General features: G+C 43.0%; 3 protein-coding genes across 5 annotated transcripts; all 3 read right to left on the reverse strand.

Moving 5' to 3' along the window:
* Positions 1 to 1,612: 1,612 nt before the first annotated feature.
* Positions 1,613 to 11,805, reverse strand: TMEM52B (transmembrane protein 52B). The gene is made up of 6 exons (XM_083720061.1): positions 11,194 to 11,805; positions 10,745 to 10,876; positions 10,328 to 10,371; positions 8,690 to 8,740; positions 5,731 to 5,900; positions 1,613 to 3,013 (listed from the first exon to the last, which is right to left on the reverse strand). Exons 2-6 carry the CDS (start codon positions 10,796 to 10,798, stop codon positions 2,763 to 2,765), a joined length of 570 nt encoding a protein of 189 aa, XP_083576187.1. The 5' UTR covers positions 10,799 to 10,876; positions 11,194 to 11,805; the 3' UTR covers positions 1,613 to 2,762.
* A 2,163-nt stretch (positions 11,806 to 13,968) lies between these two features.
* LOC310834971 (olfactory receptor 10T2-like) lies at positions 13,969 to 17,907 on the reverse strand. Of its 3 annotated transcripts, XM_083719589.1 has the most exons (3): positions 17,843 to 17,907; positions 15,656 to 15,839; positions 13,969 to 15,430 (listed from the first exon to the last, which is right to left on the reverse strand). In XM_083719589.1, the coding sequence occupies exons 2-3, from the start codon at positions 15,774 to 15,776 to the stop codon at positions 14,475 to 14,477; spliced, it is 1,077 nt and encodes a 358-aa protein (XP_083575715.1). In that variant the 5' UTR covers positions 15,777 to 15,839; positions 17,843 to 17,907; the 3' UTR covers positions 13,969 to 14,474. The 3 variants fall into 3 exon arrangements, with proteins under 3 accessions (XP_083575715.1, XP_083575716.1, XP_083575714.1); XM_083719590.1 differs by lacking the exon at positions 15,656 to 15,839 and having other exon boundaries at positions 13,969 to 15,441; positions 17,014 to 17,905; XM_083719588.1 differs by lacking the exon at positions 17,843 to 17,907 and having other exon boundaries at positions 15,656 to 16,101.
* Positions 17,908 to 18,238: 331 nt separating this feature from the next.
* Positions 18,239 to 20,273, reverse strand: LOC310835015 (olfactory receptor 10T2-like). The gene has a single exon (XM_083719663.1). It carries the CDS (start codon positions 19,629 to 19,631, stop codon positions 18,687 to 18,689), a length of 945 nt encoding a protein of 314 aa, XP_083575789.1. The 5' UTR covers positions 19,632 to 20,273; the 3' UTR covers positions 18,239 to 18,686.
* Positions 20,274 to 22,801: the final 2,528 nt, after the last annotated feature.

Below are 22,801 nucleotides of genomic sequence, written 5' to 3' on the forward strand. Positions count from 1 at the left end.
TCTTTCCCTTAGGAGGCCCTGGTGTTGTGAGTGTCTTCTTGGCAATTGCCAGCTTCCAAACATTTGTACAGCACAATCTGTGTAAGGTCTTGTAGGTTTATCTACCGTATTTTTCACTCTATAAGATGCACCAGACCACAAGGCGCACCTAGTTTTTGGAGGAGGAAAACAAGAAAAAAAATATTCTGAATCTCAGAAGCCAGAACAGCAAGAGGGATCACTGTGCAATGAAAGCAGCATTCCCTCTTGCTGTTCTGGCTTCTGGGATAGCTGCGCAGCCTGCATTCGCTCCATAAGACGCACACACATTTCCACATTTTTAGGAGGGAAAAAGTGAGTCTTATAGAGCAAAAAATACGGTATGTCTGAACGATTGCCAGGCATGCGCCAGCCAGAAAGGAAGTTAAACAGCTTTGACTGATTTAAATGGCATTTCAAACACTCAGGTAACACAAGCTGAATTTCCCAGAATTTGTTTTGGCACAACTAATAAGTGCCATGCAGTGTAGATTGAAGAATTATAATAACAGCACACACAAAACGAAATTAGTGCTAGTGAATAAAATCTGTTTCCAGTTCAAAAATTGGACAAATACTTCCATAACCAGTTGATTTAGCTTAAACTCATTAAATTAGCAAATGGCACAGATGCTGGCATCATATTTAAGTTATTTATTAATAGCTTCTACAATAGTTTATTGATTTAAAGTATTTTATAGCAGTACAAACAAGAAACAAACAAACAAACAAACAGTAGGAAAGGTACCAGCAAAGCAAGTCTGTTTTCTTGGATGGGTTAGTACTATACAAAGTCAGATCAATATATTCATAAACAAGGACTCAGCTATTCAGCTGCAAATAAAACGTTTTAATTGTGTTGTGTGTTTTAAGTGACACTACATGGCAATGGTGAGCCTTATTGAAAATTCAATGTATTTTTCAAAATGCTTTTTTTAAAAAAATAATAATAATTTCAGAACGGTTTTTATATGTGTGTAGATTCGACCCAAGAGCAATATGGAGGTGGGGGGGGGGGAAGGGAGAGAAGAGGGCAGATGGAAAAAGGATAAACTCCAGCAGAACCCATTTGGCATATAGATCATGTGGTACTCTAAATAGGAGTCCCAGGTCTCAGGATGTTTTATGTTCTTTGTGCTTCCAGCTAAAGGTGGCCTTTTCTTTTGCTGCAAAAGAAAAAGGTCTCCCAAACATAATGCAATCGGGGAGCTGTCCGATCCTTCCAGTATTTGATTGTAGCTGCTTAGCTAATAGGATTTGCAGGGACCAATCTCATTGCCCTCCATCAATGCAGAGGACACCAGGAAGTAATGGTGTACAGCATCAACATTTGAGTGCTGTCCTGGCTTCACTACAATGCCAGTGCAAATCTGTAGATGAAACATGTTTGTGACAGAGGAAAGGGAGGGAGGTACATGCCAGAAAAAACAAGCTTTTGTTGGAATAAATGTAACCTAGCTGCAAGAACAACAAAGGTCCGTATAGTTAAAGCTATGATTTTCCCAGTAGTGATGTATGGAAGTGAGAGCTGGACCACAAAGAAAGCTGATCACCGAAGAATTGATGCTTTTGAATTCTGGTGCTGGATGAGACTCTTGAGAGTCCCATGGACTGCAAGAAGATCAAACCTCTCCATTCTTAAGGAAATAAGCCCTGAGTGCTCACTGGAAGGACAGATCCTGAAGCTGAGGCTCCAATACTTTGGCCACCTCATGAGAAGAGAAGATTCCCTGGGAAAGACCCTGATGTTGGGAAAGATGGAGGGCACAAGGAGAAGGGGACGACAGAGGACGAGATGGTTGGACAGTGTTCTCGAAGCTACCAGCATGAGTTTGACCAAACTGCAGGAGGCAGTGGAAGACAGGAGTGCCTGGCGTGCTCTGGTCCATGGGGTCACGAAGAGTCGGACACGACTAAACGACTAAACAACAACAACAAGCTGCAAGAAAGAAAAGCTGCCAGTACCACAGGCTCAGATGTATGCGGCTATTCAGCTCCCTTTTCTAATCTGCCATCAGGCCACCTTGCACTGAATTTGATGGCTGAATCAAGGAATGGAAAGACCCCAGGTTTGTTTACTTCCTGCAGTGTTAATAGTTTGTAATTCAACCATCATGCTTCACCCAGGTCCTCAGGCATGGAAAAAGAGACCCAAAGAATTAATCGCACACCACATTTTTTAAAAAAACAAAACAAAACAGTATTTCTCCCACTCAAATACTTTAATGGCCTCCTTCAATTAATCACCATTCTCACTAATCATGTAATGATAACTAGTGATAGGATTAAGGACTCAAAGGCAGGCAACCTATTATGTACATCATTAAGAAGAAAACACCACACAAAAACTCAAGGCAGGAATGGATGGTCAGTGAATAAAGATAGATCATGAATTGAAATTCACTGCAAACATTTGTGTTGTGCTTCCAGGTTATATTTTACAGCACTAGTGATCGATTTAAGAGTCCAAGAGAAATACAAACTTTGGAAACACGTGTAAAATCTCTGCTCTTGCATACAATGTATTTCCACATTCCTACAGGTTGTATGCAATTTATTTAATGCATTGTGCAAATAATAATAATAATAATAATAATAATAATAATAATAATAATAATATTTACACCCTGCCCATCCGGCTGGGTTTCCCAAGCCTCTCTGGGGAATTTGAGAATTGTAACATTAGAAAACACTACAGCTACATAATTTGAAGTGGTCTTGGCAGTACTTGATGATGATCTGGTTCAGGAGCCTTGGCTTGATGGTTGATCTGCTTGTTGGCCTTTCTCGGCATCCACCGACTGTTTCTCCTCCTGCTGTGACTCTGGGGCTGGTTCCCCACTTCTAGCCACTCTGAATCTACTCATGTGCACAGCCTCCTCGTAAATGGGGGGTGTCTCCATCCCAGCAGGGTAATGTATGGCTGGGAGAACGCTGTGGGAATGAGCTACTGCAAGCATTCTTCTAGCAGCTGGACCAAACACCGAATGGAAGGCTGAAAACGAGAAGAACACACAACTCTCCAGGTTACTTCCAGGACCTTAAATATCAGGAATGAGCGAGGATAAGAATGACCCCAATGCTGTGACTGATCGATGGTCGAGGGGGCTTCCGCCAAAGGAATGCACACTGCAGAATGCACACAGAGTGCACATAGAATTTATTATCCATGATAACACAGAAGAGACGTAGTGGGAGGGGGCAGGGGAGCCATGGCCCTGGGCACTCATTTTTGAGGGGTTGCAATCAGGTGCCCCCGCAACGGGCACAGAGTCCTGGCAGCTGAGGGTTTTTTTTAAAAAAAAAAATATTGACAATTTCAACATAACAAATTGTCAAAACACATCATCTTCATTATTCCCCCCCACCTCCCCAACAAACCCTCCATTCCTCCCCCCTATGACTTCCCTCAGCTCCTCTCTCTGATTTCTCAACCAATGTTAACTTCTGCATATTATAAAATGGTATACATCCTTATATTATCTGTCTACTATGTTAACCCTCAATAAATTTGTGTATATTTACTCAAGACCTGCCAAGGAGCCCGGTTCATTTTGCTGTCTTTTTAAATAATTTGCAAAAGGTTCCCATTCTTCTTTAAAGTCACAGTTGTCCTTGTCTCGTAATTTGCGTGTCAATTTTGCCAGTTCTGCGTAGTTCATCAATTTTTCTTGCCACTGTTCTTTTGTCGGGGTTTCCTCATTCTTCCATCCTTGTGCAATCAAGACTCTTGCCGCTGTTGTTGCATACATCAATAAATTCTTTCTTTTCCTTGGCGGGTCTTATCCTAAAATCCCTAACAAAAAGGCATTTTTGGCAGCTGACAGTTGGCGGCAGGTGGCTTGGTTTAGTGGGCAGGTAGGGACGTGGGTGGCGCTGTGGGTTAAACCACAGAGCCGAGGACTTGCTGATCAGAAGGTCGGTGGTTCAAATCCCCGCATTGGGGTGAGCTCCCATTGCTCAGTCCCTGCTCCTGCCAACCTAGCAGTTCGAAAGCACGTCAAAGTGCAAGTAGATAAATAGGTACCGCTCCGGCGGGAAGGTAAACGGCATTTCCGTGCGCTGCTCTGGTTCGCCAGAAGTGCCTTAGTCATGCTGGCCACATGACCCGGAAGCTGTACGCCGGCTCCCTCGGCCAATAAAGCAAGATGAGGCCGCAACTCCAGAGTTGGCCATGACTGGACCTAATGGTCAGGGGTCCCTTTACCTTTACCTTAGGTCGAGGCAGTTGGTGAGGAGCCTGCTGGAGGCGGGCTCCGTTCACCCTTCATTGGGCTCCACACATGCTCCCCTGGCGTTCTCCTCCCCATTGCAGCTGCCCAGTCCACCAGGAGGGCACAAAACGTGCCCCACCCTGTGTGCCAGCAATCCACGCTATGCCACTGTAGCTGCTTCTACAGCTCTGGATATTGATACCTACCTAGGGGCAGAGAGAGGCTGCGGCTGCAGTTTCTTTGTGCCTGGCCCAGCAGTTTCGGCGGAAAGAGGAGGGTGGGCGCCAATGCTGCCACCCACTCTCCTGGACTGTGGCACCCGAGTGTACCCTCTGCACCGCTTTGCAAGCTCCCTGCATTCTCCACCCCTCCTTGGGGGACCTCTCTGCACACCCGCCCCGGGCAGCCTTTCCATACGCTCCACCGCTGAATACATTAAAAAACTGTAGCATCTCTTCATGGGAAGGAAGCAAGACTGGGATAACGGAAATGCAAAACGATCTGCTTCTTCCTTGGATGAAATGTCTGAGACCGCTCTGCACCATTACTGGTTTTGCCTCAAAGGCAGATGGAGATTGGAGTAGAGTCCTTTCTATTGATTTTTTTTAAAAGTTTATTTTAAATTTTTATTTGATTTTTCAACTTAAAGTTTTACAGAGATATATCACACATAAATCGTTAAAACAAAATTCCAAGGAATCTCCTGGACTTCCATCCTCCCCTATGTAGGTCCTATTATTAATCATTTCCTCCCGGATCTTTTATAATACAGTGGTGCCTCGGTTTACATATGCTTCAGGTTACATATGCTTCAGGTTACAAATTCCGCTAACCCAGAAATATTACCTCGGGTTAAGAACTTTGCTTCAGGATGAGAACAGAAACCGTGCTCCGATGGGACAGCTAAAGTGGTGCTTCAGGTTAAGAACAGTTTCAGGTTAAGAACGGACCTCCGGAACGAATTAAGTACTTAACCCGAGGTACCACTGTACTCCAAACCTTTTACCTCTTCCATTATGTCCAGAATCAACCTTAAACAACAAGTGATATTCCAATCCTACTAACGATTTTAACTGTTTACAATGGTCTTTAACATAAGCTATAAATTTTCCCCATTCTTTATTAAAATTTTGGTCTTCCTGATTTCTGACTTTTCTGGTCATTTTAGCCATTTCAGCATACAGTGGTATCTCGGGTTAAGAACTTAATTTGTTCTGGAGGTCCATTCTTAATCTGAAACTGTATTCAACCTGAGGTATCACTTTAGCCAATGGGGCCTCCCGCTACCACCACATTCTCATTCTGAAGCAAAGTTCTTAATCCGAGTTACTATTTCTGGGTTAGCGGATTCTATAACCTGAAGCGTCTGTAACCTGAAGCATCTGTAACCTGAGGTAACACTGTAGTCCGTTAACTCAATCTGCCATTCTTCTCTAGTAGGAACCTTTCTATAGATTTTAAGCAGCTAGCATGGGACTAGTATGGTTGCTCAACTCACAAGTGATGGTGCTTTGAAGAGTGCTGTCATGATCAAATGCGATGACTGTGACTTCATAGGGCTGGGAGTTGTCTTCTTCCCCGGCTGGGTGGCAGTGAAGGCAGCAGTACCTCACACAGACAGAGACGAGGCCGCAAAGGAGGAGGAGCCCAACCATCACAACCACAAGCCCAGAAGTTGGGGGGAAAGAAGGGGAGAGTCAGAACCACTGCCATTTATTGTTCATACTAAGTAAGAACATGGGCATAGCCTATGGTTACCAGACATCCCCATTTCCCAGGGACAGTCCCCGGATTTACAAATCTGTCCCCGGACAAAATCTTTCCCAAGAATGTCCCCAGATTTCATTTAATGTCCCCGGATTTATATTTTAAGTGTTGTAGATTTATTCGTAGGGGATGAATGTTGCGTGATTGGTTCAACAGCACAAGGTACATCATATGGGGACTTCTAGCGGTGCAAAATGGCGGGCGCCAAGGCAGCGAGCAGCTCCGGAAGCCAGCCAGAGCCAACTGCGCTACCAGACTGGCTCCAGGCTGCTGAGACTGCCTCTGGCGCCACCACTACCAAGGGGGAACCGGGGACGCCCAGTGCATCAATTGGGGGAACCGCTGACACACACACACACACACACACACACACGTGCGCGACCCAAATTGAGCCAGGCACAAGAGGCAGGCCCTACTGCCCAGCAGCACTCCGGGGCCAGGAAAACCCTGGAGCCGACACAGGGAGAAGGAGGAGAGGAGAGGAGAAGGAAGAGAGAAAGAGGAAGGAGAAAAAAGAGGGGAGCCCCGACCTTACTGCACCGCTGCCACCACTCAGGAGAAGAGGTAGGAGAGCAACGGGAGGGCAAGGACACGTGGCTGAGCCCAGGACTGACCCGAGCCTACTCCATGGCGGCTAGCGCTCCCAGACAGCAGGCCGGGGCCCAGTGGAAGGCCACGTGACAGAGGAGACCACAGAAGAGAAGATATTACTTCTTAATTTTTTTAAATAACTTTTAAAAAATATATCCCCCCCTTTTTTTTAATAAAAAGTGTCCCTGGATTCCTTGGAAAAAATCTGGTAACCTTAGCATAGCCAGGCTTTATGTTAGGGGGGCAGGCTTCATGTTAGGGGGGGCAGAGCCTCAGTTAGTTAAGTATTTTCATTGATTTACTTGATTTAGGGGGGGAAGCTGCCTCCTGTCTCCGCCGCCCCGCTTAAGCCCATGTATTGGAACCCAAACATCATGAATCAAGTGATGAGCAGATTTCCCAGCACGCCATCCTTTTGTACCAAAATAAGTCCGTTTGCCCCTTCTTGGGCTGGAAGATATGTCGGCGGCCCTCCGGGCCTCCTCTGTGAATTGGCTTATCGTCCTCCTGCCGCCAAATTGGCCAATGGCAGAAAGAATTAGAGGGCGTTCCCCTGGGCGCGGGAACAACAAGCCAATAGCGACGCTTGGCCCCATGCCCAGAGCAAGGGCATTTTGGCATCTCTCTCGCTGCGATGGTGCTCACACACCATTTGAATGGCAATGCCCATCAACTTTTGAGGGGCTTGGCCCCCTCAAATATTTTGGAGTACATAGGAGTTGGTTCCTATGTCTGCAGTTTGTTCCAGAAGCAGAGCAATTCAATTTGTTCCTTCAGTCTACAGTCGTACCTTGGAAGTCAAACGGAATCCGTTCCGGAAGTCCGCTCAACTTCCAAACCATTTGGAAACCAAAGCACAACTTCTGATTGGCTGCAGGAAGCCCCTGCAGGCAACAGAAGCCACAGAAGCCCCATCAAACGTTCGGCTTTCTAAAGAACGTTTGAAAACGGGAACACTCACTTCTGGGTTTTGATCATTTGGGAGCCGATTTGTTTGGGAGCCAGGGCATTTGAGATGCAAGGTACGACTGTATTTGCCTTCCCTGCCCCACTCCCCCTGCCCCACATCTAGAATGACAAAACACTACCCGAAGGCACTCTTGAACTTTGTTTCTGTGTGGTGTTTTATCAATGCACACGTGCAGATCTGGTAACTGAGAAGAAAAAATATATGAACTACTGTTGGAACCTACTGTAAACCACATGTGCATGTTGGTCTTGCAAAATTTAGAAGCAGGACATCAAACAATGAAGAATTTCTAATTTACCAGTACAGTGGTATTTTGGTAGTCAAATTCCTTAGTTGTCGAACAACTCAACTTCCGAATGTCACAAACCCAGAAGTGAGAACGTTTTTTGGAAGCCGAACATCTGATGATGCTTCTGCAGCTTCTGATTGGCTGCAGGAAGCTCCTGCAGCCAATCAGAATCTGCACCTTGGTTTTTGAGCCATTTTGGGGGTCAAACGGACTCCCGGGACGGATTAAATTCAAGAACCAAGGTACGACCGTATCATTTTGGAAGGACACTGGATGCAAGGGGACACTTCCTCCTCATCTAGTCCCTGAATCCAGGGGGATATAATATTAGGGCTGCTGGCTGAGGTAGTAGACCTGAATGTGCACCATAGCATTTTAATCTGCAGGCTTAACAGGAATCACACGTCCTCTGCATTAACAATCCATCTATGTAGAAAACTAGTACAATGATAATATTATGGCTAGTCATCTCTCTGTAATGGTAGTTTTCTATGCTGGGGTATGTTAATATTTTAAACAGAGGTGTTCTAGCCCTATTCAAAGTGGATCTTTTTGAAATTAATGGTCATTTAGGCCCATTAATTTCAATGGCTCTACTCTGAGCAGAAATCAGTTGGATACAAGCCCCAACCTGCAGATTGATGTGGCACAGCCCTAGCACAGCTTTGGGTCTTCAGTGAAAATTAGGCTTCAATGGAAACAGAACTCAGCACTGCACAGAAACCCCAGGCTGTCACAATGCACATTCCAGGACAGCTTGCAGCTGGTGACATCATTCATCATCACAAACATCACACAACTGTCACAGTTACAACATCTTTTTTCCAAAAAGAAACTTACCAGATGTACCAGAGATGGACCCAGTTTTGGCTTGAGCAGCTTTGGGGAGAACTGGTGATTCAAGAAAATGTTAATATCATAGAAATAAAAGCCAGGTTTGCACATCCATGAATGCCCCTATTTCCCTTTGCTTGGTTACTCAAGATTTGTTAAGTAGCAACTGTGCATTTAAAGTGATCAGAGGAGACAGGACTGTTCCATCTCTAATACTTCTTTTCTTTGAACATCCCAAGTGCAGATAAACACAGGAAATTTACTGGGTGATAACAGAGGGCTGACAATGAGATGCTTATTTGAAAGAAGGCGGGCAATATAAGCTTTTAAAGTGAGACTGTTCCTTTCAAGACTACGTTCAGCTGGTTCCAAGTAGCTCAGATCTCCTCTTCTGCACACACAATTTCCACAGCACTCACTGACATTATTTAAGGATCTCTCTAAACCTGGCCCCAAGAGGCAAAAAAGTCTAGTGGCCTTCAAAAGTTGTGACTCTGTGCATCAAACATGGATTCACGTTTGAAGCATGTGGTCTAGGGCTCACCTTAAGACTGGAAAGCTTGCTTTGCTGGAGAGGGTATGACCTCCCACCCCCACCCCCCGATAATCCCAGACCTATGGTGAGATTGTGAGACAGTGCAGGGGTTCTGGCTTAAAATATTTGCAAACTGGGCAAGTAAACAAGCCCAAGATCACCCCAGAGCCAGCATTGGCCTACATCTCCATTTTCTGGGGAAGAATGACAATTCCCATACATTACAAATCCACAATGACAAAACTCTTAGTGGCAGAGTGACTCAAATTTTCCAAATTTTCCAAAAATTGGGGAACATCTGTACACATTGCCATGAAAAATTGTTAAACTAAGCTGTGGCAACTGGGCCTTTAGGAGAAATTGACACAAGAACATAGGGAAACCCACAACAAGAAGTTCAAAGTGACCCAATACAATATCCCTTTCCTTGCCTTGTTCATAGCTGTCAACATTTCCCTTTTTTAAAAGGGAAATTCCTTTATTCCGAATAGGATTCCTCGCAAGAAAAGGGAAAAGTTGACAGCTGTGGCCTTGTTACTGAAGGGGATTCAGATAGATGGCCCCCAAGTCCCCCTCTTATTTTGGATGTTGGAAGTTGGATGTCAAGTTCCCCGAAATTTCTTGGGAGTCTGTAACTTCTGGTCAGACTCTTTAAAATGGCTGTTGCAGCTCCCTGCACAACAAAACCAGTTCGGAAATGATGGTGTTTGTATCACCACTAAATACACTTTCTCGAGGACCCAAGCTTTCCTTACAGGGGTCAGCAAACTTTTCCAGCAGGGGGCCGGTCCACTGTCCCTCAGACCTTGTGGGGGGCCAGACTATATGGAGGGGGGTAATAAACAAATTCCTATGCCCCACAAATAACCCAGAGCTGCATTTTAAATAAAAGGAAACATTCTACTCATGTAAAAACACTCTGATTCCGCTGGTTGGATTTAGAAGCTGATTGGGCCGGATCCGGCCACCGGACCTTAGTTTGCCTACCCATGATTGAGACCGTTGCCAAAGAGAGTGTGTCTCCCATCTGAAAACTGAAAACTGAGGCAAATTTTCACTCAAAATTTCAGTCAACTGCAAGAAGCAGTTAATTCCATGAGCATACTCACTGGTCAGTGCCTGAACAGCTCTCCTGCAGTGTCACCTGAGGAACCTTTAAGAGATGAAAAGTCAAAGTGACTTTTATTTCTTTCCTCTTCATCCATTTCATTTTTAAATCATAGAATCGGAAGGGTCATCTAATCCAACCTGAATATGCAGCCGGGCCATACAGGGATCAAACCTGCAACCCTGGTGTTATCAGCACCACATTCTAACCAGCTGAGCTATCTTTGCCGTCTTCCTCAAGGGATATAATATAATTTTTTGTTCTACACCCCAGCCAGATATTTCATTCTTCTCTCTCTCTCTCTCTCTACTGCATGACTTAGAGATGCTTTCTACATTTTACAATACAGAACCCTATTTGAATTCTAATTCCCTGCTGGCTTTCCTTTCTGGCCAAACCGAAATCCAAGGTGCCTTACCTGAGACAGACATGTCAGAGCAGAGATGGCCACAACTCGGCTCGTCTTCCCCATCAGTGAATCTTCTGTTGCTCAGTCTTCTGTCGTCCAAAGCAGGGACCTCCTTGCAACCTCACATTCATCATGCGCCATCTTCAAGCCGGCATAAGAGACATTGAAATTGCCTGGGGGCGCCACATCTCACAGCTTTTATTCTTTATACTTTTGCCCCCATCACGTAGCCTTTCTTAGAAATTCACACTTCCTATCTTTTAGCTCTGATCGGTCTTCTATAAGGACACACACAGAAATATGGGCAAATTGTACATGCGTAATCTCAGTAGCTTATACCTCAGAAAGTCAAAGAAAGCTGAGGAGTGTCTTGTCCTGGTGCCCTGTGAAAAGTGCTCCTGTCCCCTTGCCTTCACCACCCCAACCCCCAGAACCTAGTTCAGGATAAAGCAATTGACCTTCTGCTTTACCTAGGTTGAGAGGTCTGTTCCTCTGCCTTCTGCATCTATGTCCTTGTCGCTTTTCAATGAACAAGAGGGGATACTTGAAAAACGCCGGAAAAAGAATTTCCCAGTATTCCACCCATGCGTTCCACTAATCCCCCATGGCCTCCCTTGCTCCAAAGTTTCAATAAAGCACCAAAGGTATAAACATTAATCTGTAGCAAATGATTGCTACTTCCCTGTTTAGACCCACGTGCTTTCCACGCTTTTTACTTTAGTGCTCTTTGGCTTTCTTCTCTCAATTCTCCCTCAAGCGGTTACATTAAACAGTCTCTTAACGGCCTGTTTCCCCCTTGTATAATAACCACGATTACATTCCTGCATGTTCCGCATATAAATACATGAGCTGAGCATGCAGATTTGTATATAGCAGTAGGGGAGAAATGGTAAACATTTCCGAATAATCCATAATTCAAATTTCAGTCGGTCATAACACAATCGGTTTTTGCGCTTAATAATCCTTCTGCTCTGGGGCTGTATTGCATCTGAAAAAGTCTGGCAGGTATTTTACCCTCTGCTACAACCGTGACAACAATTAAGCTGGTGAATCATTACTCTGGCATAATTTTCCGAGGCAGTGAGCAGAACCGATGGATTTTTTAAAAAAAAAATTGCAGTCACGCAACTAGAATTTAAACAGGCATGTCAGGTGTATATGCTCCAAGGAGAACAGCATGAATATAAAAGTGCATAAATACAGACAGCAGCATGTTGACACGGATGCTGGATCCAGAAACTGACTCTGTTTGGTGCTGGTTCAGGAGCACCTCACCCCCAAACAGAACTGAATATTTTCCCCTAAATATTTTGCCCTTCAAGGTCAAGGTCCTGAGTGGAATACTGAGAAATACTTTTCCATTCATTTTTCAAGCACCACCACTTCTTCGCTGCAAAGCCATAAGCACATAAATGCAGAAGGGGATATTTGCAAAAACCCCATCTGGAAGGGCCCTATATCTAATAATCTAATGGGCAAATAAAAATTATAAGCTTTTTTCCTCATATGTTGCTCTGCAGGTTTAAATTATATAAATATTAATGCTAAGATAAATTTATGCTGTAAAAATGGCAAAGCTCCGTTTTGCGTGTGCTGTATATGTGTCAGCCAACAAATTTCAAAAAGCAATTGTCAGAACAGGCAAACTAATTCTGTGCAGTGGTACCTCAGGTTAAGAACTTAATTCATTCTGGAGGTCCGTTCTTAACCTGGAATTGTTCTTAACCTGAGGTACCACTTTAGTTAATGGGGCCTCCCACTGCTGCTGCACCACAGCCACGAGATTTCTGTTCTTATCCTTAAGCAAAGTTCTTAACCCGAGGTACTATTTCTGGGTTAGTGGAGTCTGTAACCTGAAGCGTCTGTAACCTAAAGCGAATGTAACCTGAGGTACCACTGTATTTGTTTGCTCCGAAGGTCTCCTCATTGAATTCAACCTAATGAGATGGGAGAATTAAGGAAAAGGAGCGTATGCCATATTAATTGTTATTTGAGAAAGCCAAAGAGCAGAAATTAGGTCCATTCCACATCAATTCAAATTTCTGAAAAACAACAGACATATTTTCACATGATTCCCTGTTTAAAAGTAGTCTTTACTGGGGAGAAGCAAGAGCAGAAGAAGCCACCTCCACAGAGATAAGCAGAAATGTTGAGTTTTTCCAGCATACCCAACTGCCCCCTGCCCAAATATACAGTACATGATAATGATGATGAATGATGCTAATTTTATTATTTGTACCCTGCCTATCTGGCTGGGTTGCCCCAGCCACTCTGGGCAGCTTCCAGCATACAATAAAACATTAAAACATTATATAAAACACAATAAAACTGTTATATACTGAGTTGAATAGGATCCAAACTGCAGCAGTCTGATTGGTCCTAGAACAATAGGCTCCAAAAGGCAGCAGTCTGATTGGTCCTAGAACAATAGGATTCAGAATGCAGCAGTCTGATTGGTCCTAGAACAATGCAGCAGTATGATTGGTTAGCAGGAACCACCCAATCATGCTCCAGATAGAAGTGAATCCACAACCTGATTGGCTTACAGTAGAATTCCGGAATTAGCCAATCATGTGCAGCCCATTGTGTAAATAATGTATATAAAGCAGATACTTTGAGGGGACATTCATTCATTCCTCCTCACCACTATGAGCTGAATAAAGAGCATGAAATCACTTTGCGACTCTGAGTATATTTCAAAAACATTAAACATTTAAAAAACTTCCTGAAACAGGACTGCCTTCAGATGTATTCTAAACGTTGCACTTATCTCACTGATATCAAGAAGATTTTTCAACACAAAGAACAATCTTGATGCCTTGGTTAAGTTTCAGCACTTAGTGACTCTGCATGAATGTTTAGTCATGAAATTGGGGTTAAGATTTGGGAAGAAACAAGAGTAATCTTTTGAAACATGTCTTTTGTTCTAGAGCTTCCTTTATGAGACAATCCCCTTTCAAACCAATATATTTCCCAGCATTTTAAAAGGTAAAGGTAAAGGGACCCCTGACCATTAGGTCCAGTCGCGGACAACTCTGGGGTTGCGGCGCTCATCTCGCTTTATTTGCCGAGGGAGCCAGCGTACAGCTTCTGGGTCATGTGGCCAGCATGACTAAGCCGCTTCTGGCGAACCATAGCAGCACACAGAAACACCGTTTACCTTCCCACCGGAGCGGTACCTATTAATCTACTTGCACTTTGACATGTTTTCGAACTGCTAGTTTGGCAGGAGCTGGGACTAAGCAAGGAGAGCTCACCCCGTTGCTCAGATTCACTCAAAAGGACCACAGTGCCACCCGCGCCTTTCCAGCATTTTACTAAACAGATAATCAAAGTTATAACTACTAAATCAAGCCCACCATTTTCCAAACGAATATTCCATATCTAGATGAGTGGAAAGATAATGCTGCAGCACTATCAGAGATCTGCTTTCTCCAGAATGTTATACAAAATTTGTTGTGTTTGATGATTCCTCTTCAAGGTGAAAACTTTTATTTCCTTCTAGATTCTCAGATTTGTTGGGTGCAGCAGGGGCTTTTCCAGCATTTTACTAAACAGAAAATCAAAGTTGTAACTACTAAATCAAGCCCACCATTTTCCAAATGAATATTCTATATCCAGATGAGTAGAAAGATAAGGAACAGCCGCAGAACTATCAGAGATATTCTTTGTCCAGAGAGTTATACAAAATTTGTTGTGTTTCATGATTCCAAGGTGACAACTATTTCCCTCTGGATTTTCAGATTCTTTGGGTGCAGGAGCTTTTGCCAAGCGATTTCTTAAGTGCTATTTGAACATCTTTGTTTCTCAGGCTGTACACTAAAGGGTTCAACAAGGGAGTCACCATTGTGTAAGAGACAGAAATAAAAGTGTCCTCATCTAGTGTGTATCTGGATTTGGGCCTTAAATAGATAATGGAAGCACAACCAAAGTGCACTACGACCACGATAAGATGGGAGGCACAAGTAGAAAAGGCTTTCCGCTTCCCAGCCGTTGTGGGGATTTTCAAGACAGTGTTAACAATTAAAAAGTATGAGAGAAGGATGAACAGGAATGAGCAAAATACAACCAAAACACAAATAATGAAAATGACAATTTCTCCTATGTAGTTTCGGCCACAGGCTAATTCAAGCAAAGGTGCTAAATCGCAAAAGAAGTGCTTAAGTTTATTTGGTCCACAGAAAGGCAAAGTAAATATGATTATAGTCTCTGAGGTGGAAAAAAGAAATCCAGTTGTTGCTGAACAAGCCACCAGCTTGGTGCAGAGTCTTTGATTCATCAAAATCTGATAATGTAAAGGTTTGCATATGGAGACATATCGGTCATACCCCATTACTGCTAGAAGCATACAATTTGTGCACCCAAAGCCCAGGAAAATGCACATCTGAGTAGCACAGCCAATGAAGGAAATGGTCTTCTTGTCTCTTAGGAGATTTGCAAGCATATTGGGGATAATGACCAGTGAATAGCAGATTTCTGAGAAGGAGAGGATGGAGAGGAAGAAGTACATGGGGATGTGGAGGCTGTGGTCAAGCCATATCGCAGTGATGATGATTATATTTGCCATCAAAGTAACCAGGTAAATTAGAGAGAACACAAGAAACAACGGAATCTGCAGGTCTGGGAAACTGGAAAATCCAGCAAGGATAAATTCTGTCACCACTGTTTGATTTTCTCTTCCCATTGATGCAGCATCTGAAAATAAACTTTAAAAGCGTTCAGATTGCAACAGTGCTCGTCAGCTGATGTTTTATACAAAAATACTGGGGGAAAATGCTTGTTCATAAAATTATTTTTTATTTTTTGTTATTTAGTAAATTTACGTACTGCCCTTCAAGTGAATATCACAAGCCAGTTTACAACATAAAAACACAAAATGCATAATGTGACTGTAAAAATGCAATAACAATAATAACTTACAAGGAAGCAGGTTGGATGTTAAGGTCTTCCAGGTGACAGCAATTTGCCACAATATCCTTTTTATGATGTTTTTATTTAGCATGGAACAATGTAAACACTTAGAAATCCCACCTGATATCATCTCCACGGTGTTTCAAAACGTAAAATAATCAACCATCTTATTATCAGTGGGAGTTGTTAAAATCTACAAGTAATGTAAAAATACATGTAATTTTATTGGGTGTATTTTCCCCCCTAAAACTGTTGACTTAATCTATATCGATACATTTTAGTATGTCTACTTGATTTTCAATTTTTATTTTATCATGATGAATATTACAGTTTTTTCCGGTCTTGTTGATTTAGTGGTTTGCGAATATTGTTTAATAAATAAAACAGCTGGGTTAGCTGCATCAAAGTGACCTCCTCCAGATACAAGTGTGGGCAGTGTGTGTGGAGGTACATGTCATGTGACAAAGACACATGAGAGCAGCAGTGGCGTAGCGTGGGGGGTGCAGGGGGGCCGGCCGCAACATCTGGGGGTTAGGGGGTGCAAATCCACGGGTTAGGGGGCGCAAATCCACGGGTTAGGGGCGCAAATTACTTGCCTTGCCCCGGGTGCTGACAACCCACGCTACGCCACTGGAGAGCAGAAGCAGCAAAGCAGGCTGGGAAGTGCTGGGACTGCACAGTCATTTGGGCCTACTAAAGTTATTCAGGCCTAACTGCAAACTGTTGAGTCACCCTGACATGTGACTTAGTAGCCAGTTTCTCTTTTGTGCTCTCTGTAAGATGTGAGAGTCTCTCTGCTTCAGCTATGAACAGTGTTGAATAGTGGGTAGACATAGCAGACGACGCAGCGATTTCTCCAAAGCAGCTCTTTATTTGTAAGCTGGAACAGAACTGAACTGAAGGGTTCAACCAGCCTGCTTATATAAAGCTCCACAGTAACCGTTTTCTGTAACTATCCAATCACTGAACGTCACTTTCAATCCCTTATTTGCATATGTGGACCTGAGTGAAAACTATCTACAGTATCCCCCTGCTGGCCCAGGGTGAGAACTTCAGTACATAACAAATATTATGTGTTTTATTTTAATTATCTCATATTTATCTGCATTTGATAACTTTTTTTCAGCGGGGGTGGAGCAATAATGGGAAGTTGAGGGACCTGCACAGTTCCTTGGGGCTGTCGTTTTCATTTCACGTGAAGGATCTCAGAGGCTCCTCTGAAATTTAATTGATTGATTTCCCCCTCATCTGAAAATCTCAGGGCATAAAAATACAAGACAGAAACGCAAAATACAGAAGAAAAACATAAACAAACAAAAACCGCCCCCCTCTCCCACAAACACATTTAAAAGAATAGAAGATGTTACCTCAGCCCAAGGCCTCAGTTGACAACGAACGTTTTTGCTTGGTACCTATAGGTAGTATAATGAAGGCACCAGGCGAGCCTCACTTGGGAGAATAAAGCCCCTTTTATAAAAATTCCTCCTCCTTCTTGGTGCCCGCTTGTGGACCCAGAAACATGTCGCCTCTTCCTTCAGCATTTTCCTTGGAAATGCAGACAGGGCAATGGAAGAAAAAGGGAGAGGGGGTAATGTCTTCTGCTCTGAACCTCTCTCTGTGTGTATGTGTGTTGGGCGGCAGGCAGGGGGCAGAGAGAGTTAAAGGCCAAAGGCCTGGTTATAGAAGAAACCTTTTTGCCTGGTGCCTAAAAATATATGATGGTAGTCCCAGTGCAACTATACAACTGTGAAACCTATTCTATGTGTGGTAAATTTGTCCCTGCATCTTGCCAGGGAGACTGAGAATCTTAAGTTCCTCTTATGCTTTTATCCATTTTTTGTTTTAGATCACTTTTTTCAGATTCGTTGCTTTTTTTAACATTTCAGTTTAATATTAGTTAAATATGGGGCTATATTTCCTTTTCAAGGGCAATTCGGCATCGTAAGTTGGTTTGTGGTGTCGTTTATCTGGGTCTGAGGTAACTTCTGTTTCTGCTTGTCCTACTTTTGTATTGTTAAACTTTGGCCGTATCCATGCTACACATTTAAAGTTCTGTGATACCATTTTGAATAGTGGGGTTGGGGCTCCCTCTGGGTGAAATCCCCAGCTCTCATTCCCCACCCCAGGGTGTGGGGGCATCATTCAAAGCCACCATAGCCTCATACTCCTTCCAGTATTGGAGGCAGCCTAGCTTACCTCAAAGGGTTATTGCGAGGATAATTAGGATAGGGAAAACACACCATGTATACCACCTTGACTTCCTTGAGGAAGGGTGGGGTGTTCAAGTAAAAATAAGAACAATTTTGACACTACAGTCTCAGAACTATATGAATTTGAAATTGTTGAATAGTGAGTAGACATGGCAGACGACACAGCGATTTCTCCAAAGCTGCTCTTTATTTTGTAAGCTGGAATAGAAACTGAACAGCAAACAGCTCAGCCGGCCTGCTTTTATAGGCAGCTGGCTGTCAACATTGTAGCAACAACAACCCAGGGTTTCTCGCCTAAAATAACTGACGTGGACCTGAGTGAAAACTACATGCACAATACTCCTGGTGGCCAGGGTGAGAACTTCACTACATAACAGAAATAGTTCTGCATGAATGTTTGGTAGTGAAAATGAGGGCTAGGATTTGGAAGAAAACAACATCAATCTTTAGAAATGTTTCCTTTGTTGCAGGGCTGAATGATTACAGGTTTATTAATGAGAAAATTCCCACAACTCAATTTATTTTCCAGTGATTTACTACAGAGAAAATCAAAGTTGTTTGTAAATGCTAAAGCAAGGCCACATTTTTCCAAATGAATATTCCACATACAAATGATTTTTTAAAAAGATGAGAAAAAGCTACAATACTATTTGAGGCGTTCTTTGTCCATTAAACAACAGATACAGTATTTGTTGGGTTTTATAATTCATCTTCAATTTTTAAAAAGATGAGAAAAAGCTACAATATTATTTGAGGCATTCTTTGTCCATCAAACTACACATATTTGTTGGGTTTCATAATTCCTCTTCAAAGTGGCTAACACTTAACTGTCACATTCTTTGGGTGCAGGAGCTTTTGCCAAGTGATTTCTTAAGCGCTATTTGAACATCTTTGTTTCTCAGGCTGTACACCAAGGGGTTCAACAACGGAGTCACCATTGTGTAAGAGACAGAAATAAAAGTAGTCTCATCTAGCGTGTAGCTGGATTTGGGCCTTAAGTAGATAATGGAAGCACACCCAAAGTGCACTACGACCACGATAAGATGGGAGGCACAAGTGGAAAAGGCTTTCCGCTTCCCAGCCGTTGTGGGAATTTTCAAGACAGTGTTTGCAATTAAAATATACGAGAGAAGGATGAACAAGAATGAACAAATTACAACCAAAAAAGAAATAATGGTAATGACAATTTCACCTATGTAGTTTCGGCTGCAGGCTAATTCAAGCAAAGGTGATAAATCACAAAAGAAGTGCTTAAGTTTATTTGGTCCACAGAAAGGCAAGGTAAATATGATTATAGTCTCTGAGGTGGAAAAAAGAAATCCAGTTGTTGCTGAACAAGCCACCAGCTTGGTGCAGAGTCTTTGATTCATCAGAATCTGATAACGTAAAGGTTTGCATATGGACACATATCGGTCATACCCCATCACTGCTAGAAGCATACAATTTGTACACCCAAAGCCCAGGAAAAGAAACATCTGAGTAACACAGCCAATGAAGGAAATGGTCTTCTTCTCTCTTAGAAGATTTGCAAGCATATTGGGGATAATGACAAGTGAGTAGCAGATTTCTGAGAAGGAGAGGATGGAGAGGAAGAAGTACATGGGGATGTGGAGGCTGCGGTTAAGCCGTATCGTAGTGATGATGATTACATTTCCCATCAAAGTTACCAGGTACATAAGAGAGAACACTAGAAACAACATAACCTGCAGGTCTGGGAAATCGGAAAACCCAACAAGGATAAATTCTGTCACTATTGTTTGATTTTTTCTTCCCATTGATGTAGAATCTGAAAATGAACTTTAAAGATGTTACCGATTTCAACAGTGCTCGTCCGCTGATGCTCTCTACAAAAATACTTTGGGACAGGCTTGTTCATAAAATGATTATTTATTTTTTGTTCTTTATTAAATTTATGTACTGCCCTTCAGCTGACTATCACAGGCCACTTTACAACGAAAAACACAAAATGCATAATGTGACAGTAAAAATGCAATAGCAATAACAAACCATTTGATGAGCCTTAAACAGCACACTATACAGCTGCCTGAGAAAAGGCCGCCTCCATTTGCCCAATGGTAGAACCGGCCTTAGTAGACCGAACCTAGCACAACAGTTGTGCAACCAGCAAAATAATTTTCTCACCCCTTAGACCTTTTATGACATTCACTTTACCAACACCTCTACACTGCAGAGTTGAATGTCTGATATCTCCCTATCGAGGAATCCTGGGAATGTCTGCTCCCAACTTAGTGAGGCAATAGAGCCAGTTTACAAAACTGTATTTTCCATCGAACTAAAATTTTAGCAATCAAACAACATCTTGGCATAGCTCATCACTATAGATTAAAATTCTGTATTCTTATAATTGATGTAATTCCACTGTGAATGAATGTCTGGCTTCAGCCCACAAACTGATGAAGGAGCACAGAGGCAAGTGAGCTGAAGAGTTTGAGGCTTCACAATATTCCTGTCAATTGAAAAATTAATACCACTAGAATATTTTATTGAGGAGCATGCCTATCTTAACCTGCCTTTTAAACAGTCATGCAGTCAGTGTCTATTCCAAATTGTAGCACCCCTGCAGCGTCTCAGGTTGCAGTCTTCACAAGTCCTGCTAAGCTACCTCATACCCCTTCAGGAAAATATTGGATCTGGAGCGTTGTGCATGAAAAACAGTAACTCTGCCATTGAGTATGAATCTTGTGGCTAAGATAAAAAAGAGTCAGGTGCTTTGAAATTGTTCTTATTTACCATTAAATTGGCATAGACAAGAGCATGGGTAGGCAGACTAAGGCCCAGGGGCCAGATCCAGCCCAATTGCCTTCTAAATCTGGCCCTTAGACAGTCTGGGAATCAGCATGTTTTTACAGGAGCAGAATGTATGCTTTTATTTAAAATGCATCTCTGGATTATATGTGCGGCATAGGAATTCGTTCATCCTCTCCCCCCAAAAAAATATAGTCCGGCCCACCACAAGGTCTGATGGACAGTGAACTGGCCCCCTGCTGAAAATTATTGCTGATCCCTGGACAAGAGCATCTGAAGGGCTGAATGAATGAATTCAAATCAAAGCTTCAGAACCTCAAACAATAGACTTACAAGGAAGCACGATGGATGTTGAGCTCTTCCAAATGACAGCAGTTTGCCACAATATCCTTTTTATGATGTTTCTACTGAGCATGGAACAATGTAAACATGATTATAAATCCCACCAGATATTGTCTCCACGGTATTTCAAAACATAAAATAAACCAACCATCTTATTATCAATGGGAGTTGTTAAAATCTACAAGAAATAATTAACAATACATGTAATTTTATTGGGTGCATTTTTTCCTAAAACTCTTTACTTCATCTCTATATCGATACATTTTATTATGCCTACTTGTTTTCCATTTTTTCTTTTATCATGATGCATATTACAGATTGTTTCGGTCTTTCTGATTAAGTGGTTTGTGAATATTGTTTAATAGATGAAAATAGCGTAAAGGACAAATGGCTCTGGGGTAAGCCACACCCATCGTCATATAGGCAGGGAAAATTCCATCTCATGAAACCTAACATCTCACAAGGTACTGAAGACATCAGGGTTCAAGGTAAACTGACTATTTTCACAGACTATATATTACTGATGCTCCACAATCCAAGCTAAGCCCCTTTTCCTTTGCAGAGGATACTAAATTATTTCATGGCAGTGTCTGCATTCTCAATGACCTGTGGACCCAGGTGTCCAATCTAATTCCTATTATTGTGGGTCAACCCTTGGCAATGGATCCAGATTTGGCATTATTTTCTCTAGAAAGCAATACAACCCAACCATTGACCACTATCCTCTTGTATTTATGTTCTAAGCAGCAGATAAAATCTCCATTGCTAGTCACTGGAAATCCAGATTCCCATCCCGTGATCATTGGTTAAGGAAGGTTATGGGACATTGCGCTTTCTGAACATCTAACAAATAAACATATGGAGAAGTTTTGTCATTCACAGTTGATATTATATGGTAAACAACTGTCTTGGGCATCTACGTTTTGAGCAGCATTGCATGAATGGTTCTTTTTTCCCATTGTTGTTGTTGGAACCATAGCATCTTAGAGTTGAAAAGGACCCAATGGTCACCGTCGGCTGTGGTAGGAGTGCAAGGCCTGCTCCCTTACAAAGCCTTTACCAGCTGGCCTAGGGGGCAAGGCCCAGGCCCTCACACTTCCAGCTATAAACTCCTCTGGCAGAAACTGCCTTCTTGGCTATTGAAGCCACTATTGGTCTCATCAGCTCAATCCACCAGAGCCTGTCTTCGCGTACAGGGGAAGTCCTCCTTGACAAACAAAGACACAAATACACACACCAATTAATCCAGTAACTTCTTACAATACTGCCTGCCATTCCCATTCTCCCCAGATAACTACTTGCTTGCTCTGCTCAGACTGAAGTGAGGAAAAGTTGCTGAAAAATGGACACCATTCGGACCATTCCCTCCCAACCACACCACACAGTAGAGTTGCAGCCAACCCTCTTCCACACTACTGAATCAGGTTGGACCTTTCTTCAGATATTTCATATTTTTGAGAGAAGGAAAATCAGCCTGGCAGCTACATTGTTCTGGAATACTAACTGAAGGACAAAGCCACTTCCGACCTGAGGAGGAGGTGTGGTGTGCGCTTCATGCCCCCAACACGCGTGCGGAATCAGGGGAATCCTTGGGCCACGTCATCCCCTGGCCAGCCAATCGGCTGCCTCAGGGGGTGTGGCTTGCCTCATTTAAGGCAAGCACGGCCCGGGATCTCCCTCTCGTCACAACTTCTTTGGTTTTTGCGGTTAGGCATTGGTAGGGGTATTATTATGTAGATGTGTTGGGGGGGAGCGCCATCACCTCCCCCAAATTTTGAAGGGTAGTCCGGTAAAGTATTCCGGGGGGCGTGGCCTCGTCTGAAGCCTATGGAGGTCA

The sequence above is a fragment of the Podarcis gaigeae genome, assembly GCF_964106915.1.
Source record: "Podarcis gaigeae genome assembly, chromosome: 17".
NCBI lineage: Eukaryota > Metazoa > Chordata > Lepidosauria > Squamata > Lacertidae > Podarcis > Podarcis gaigeae.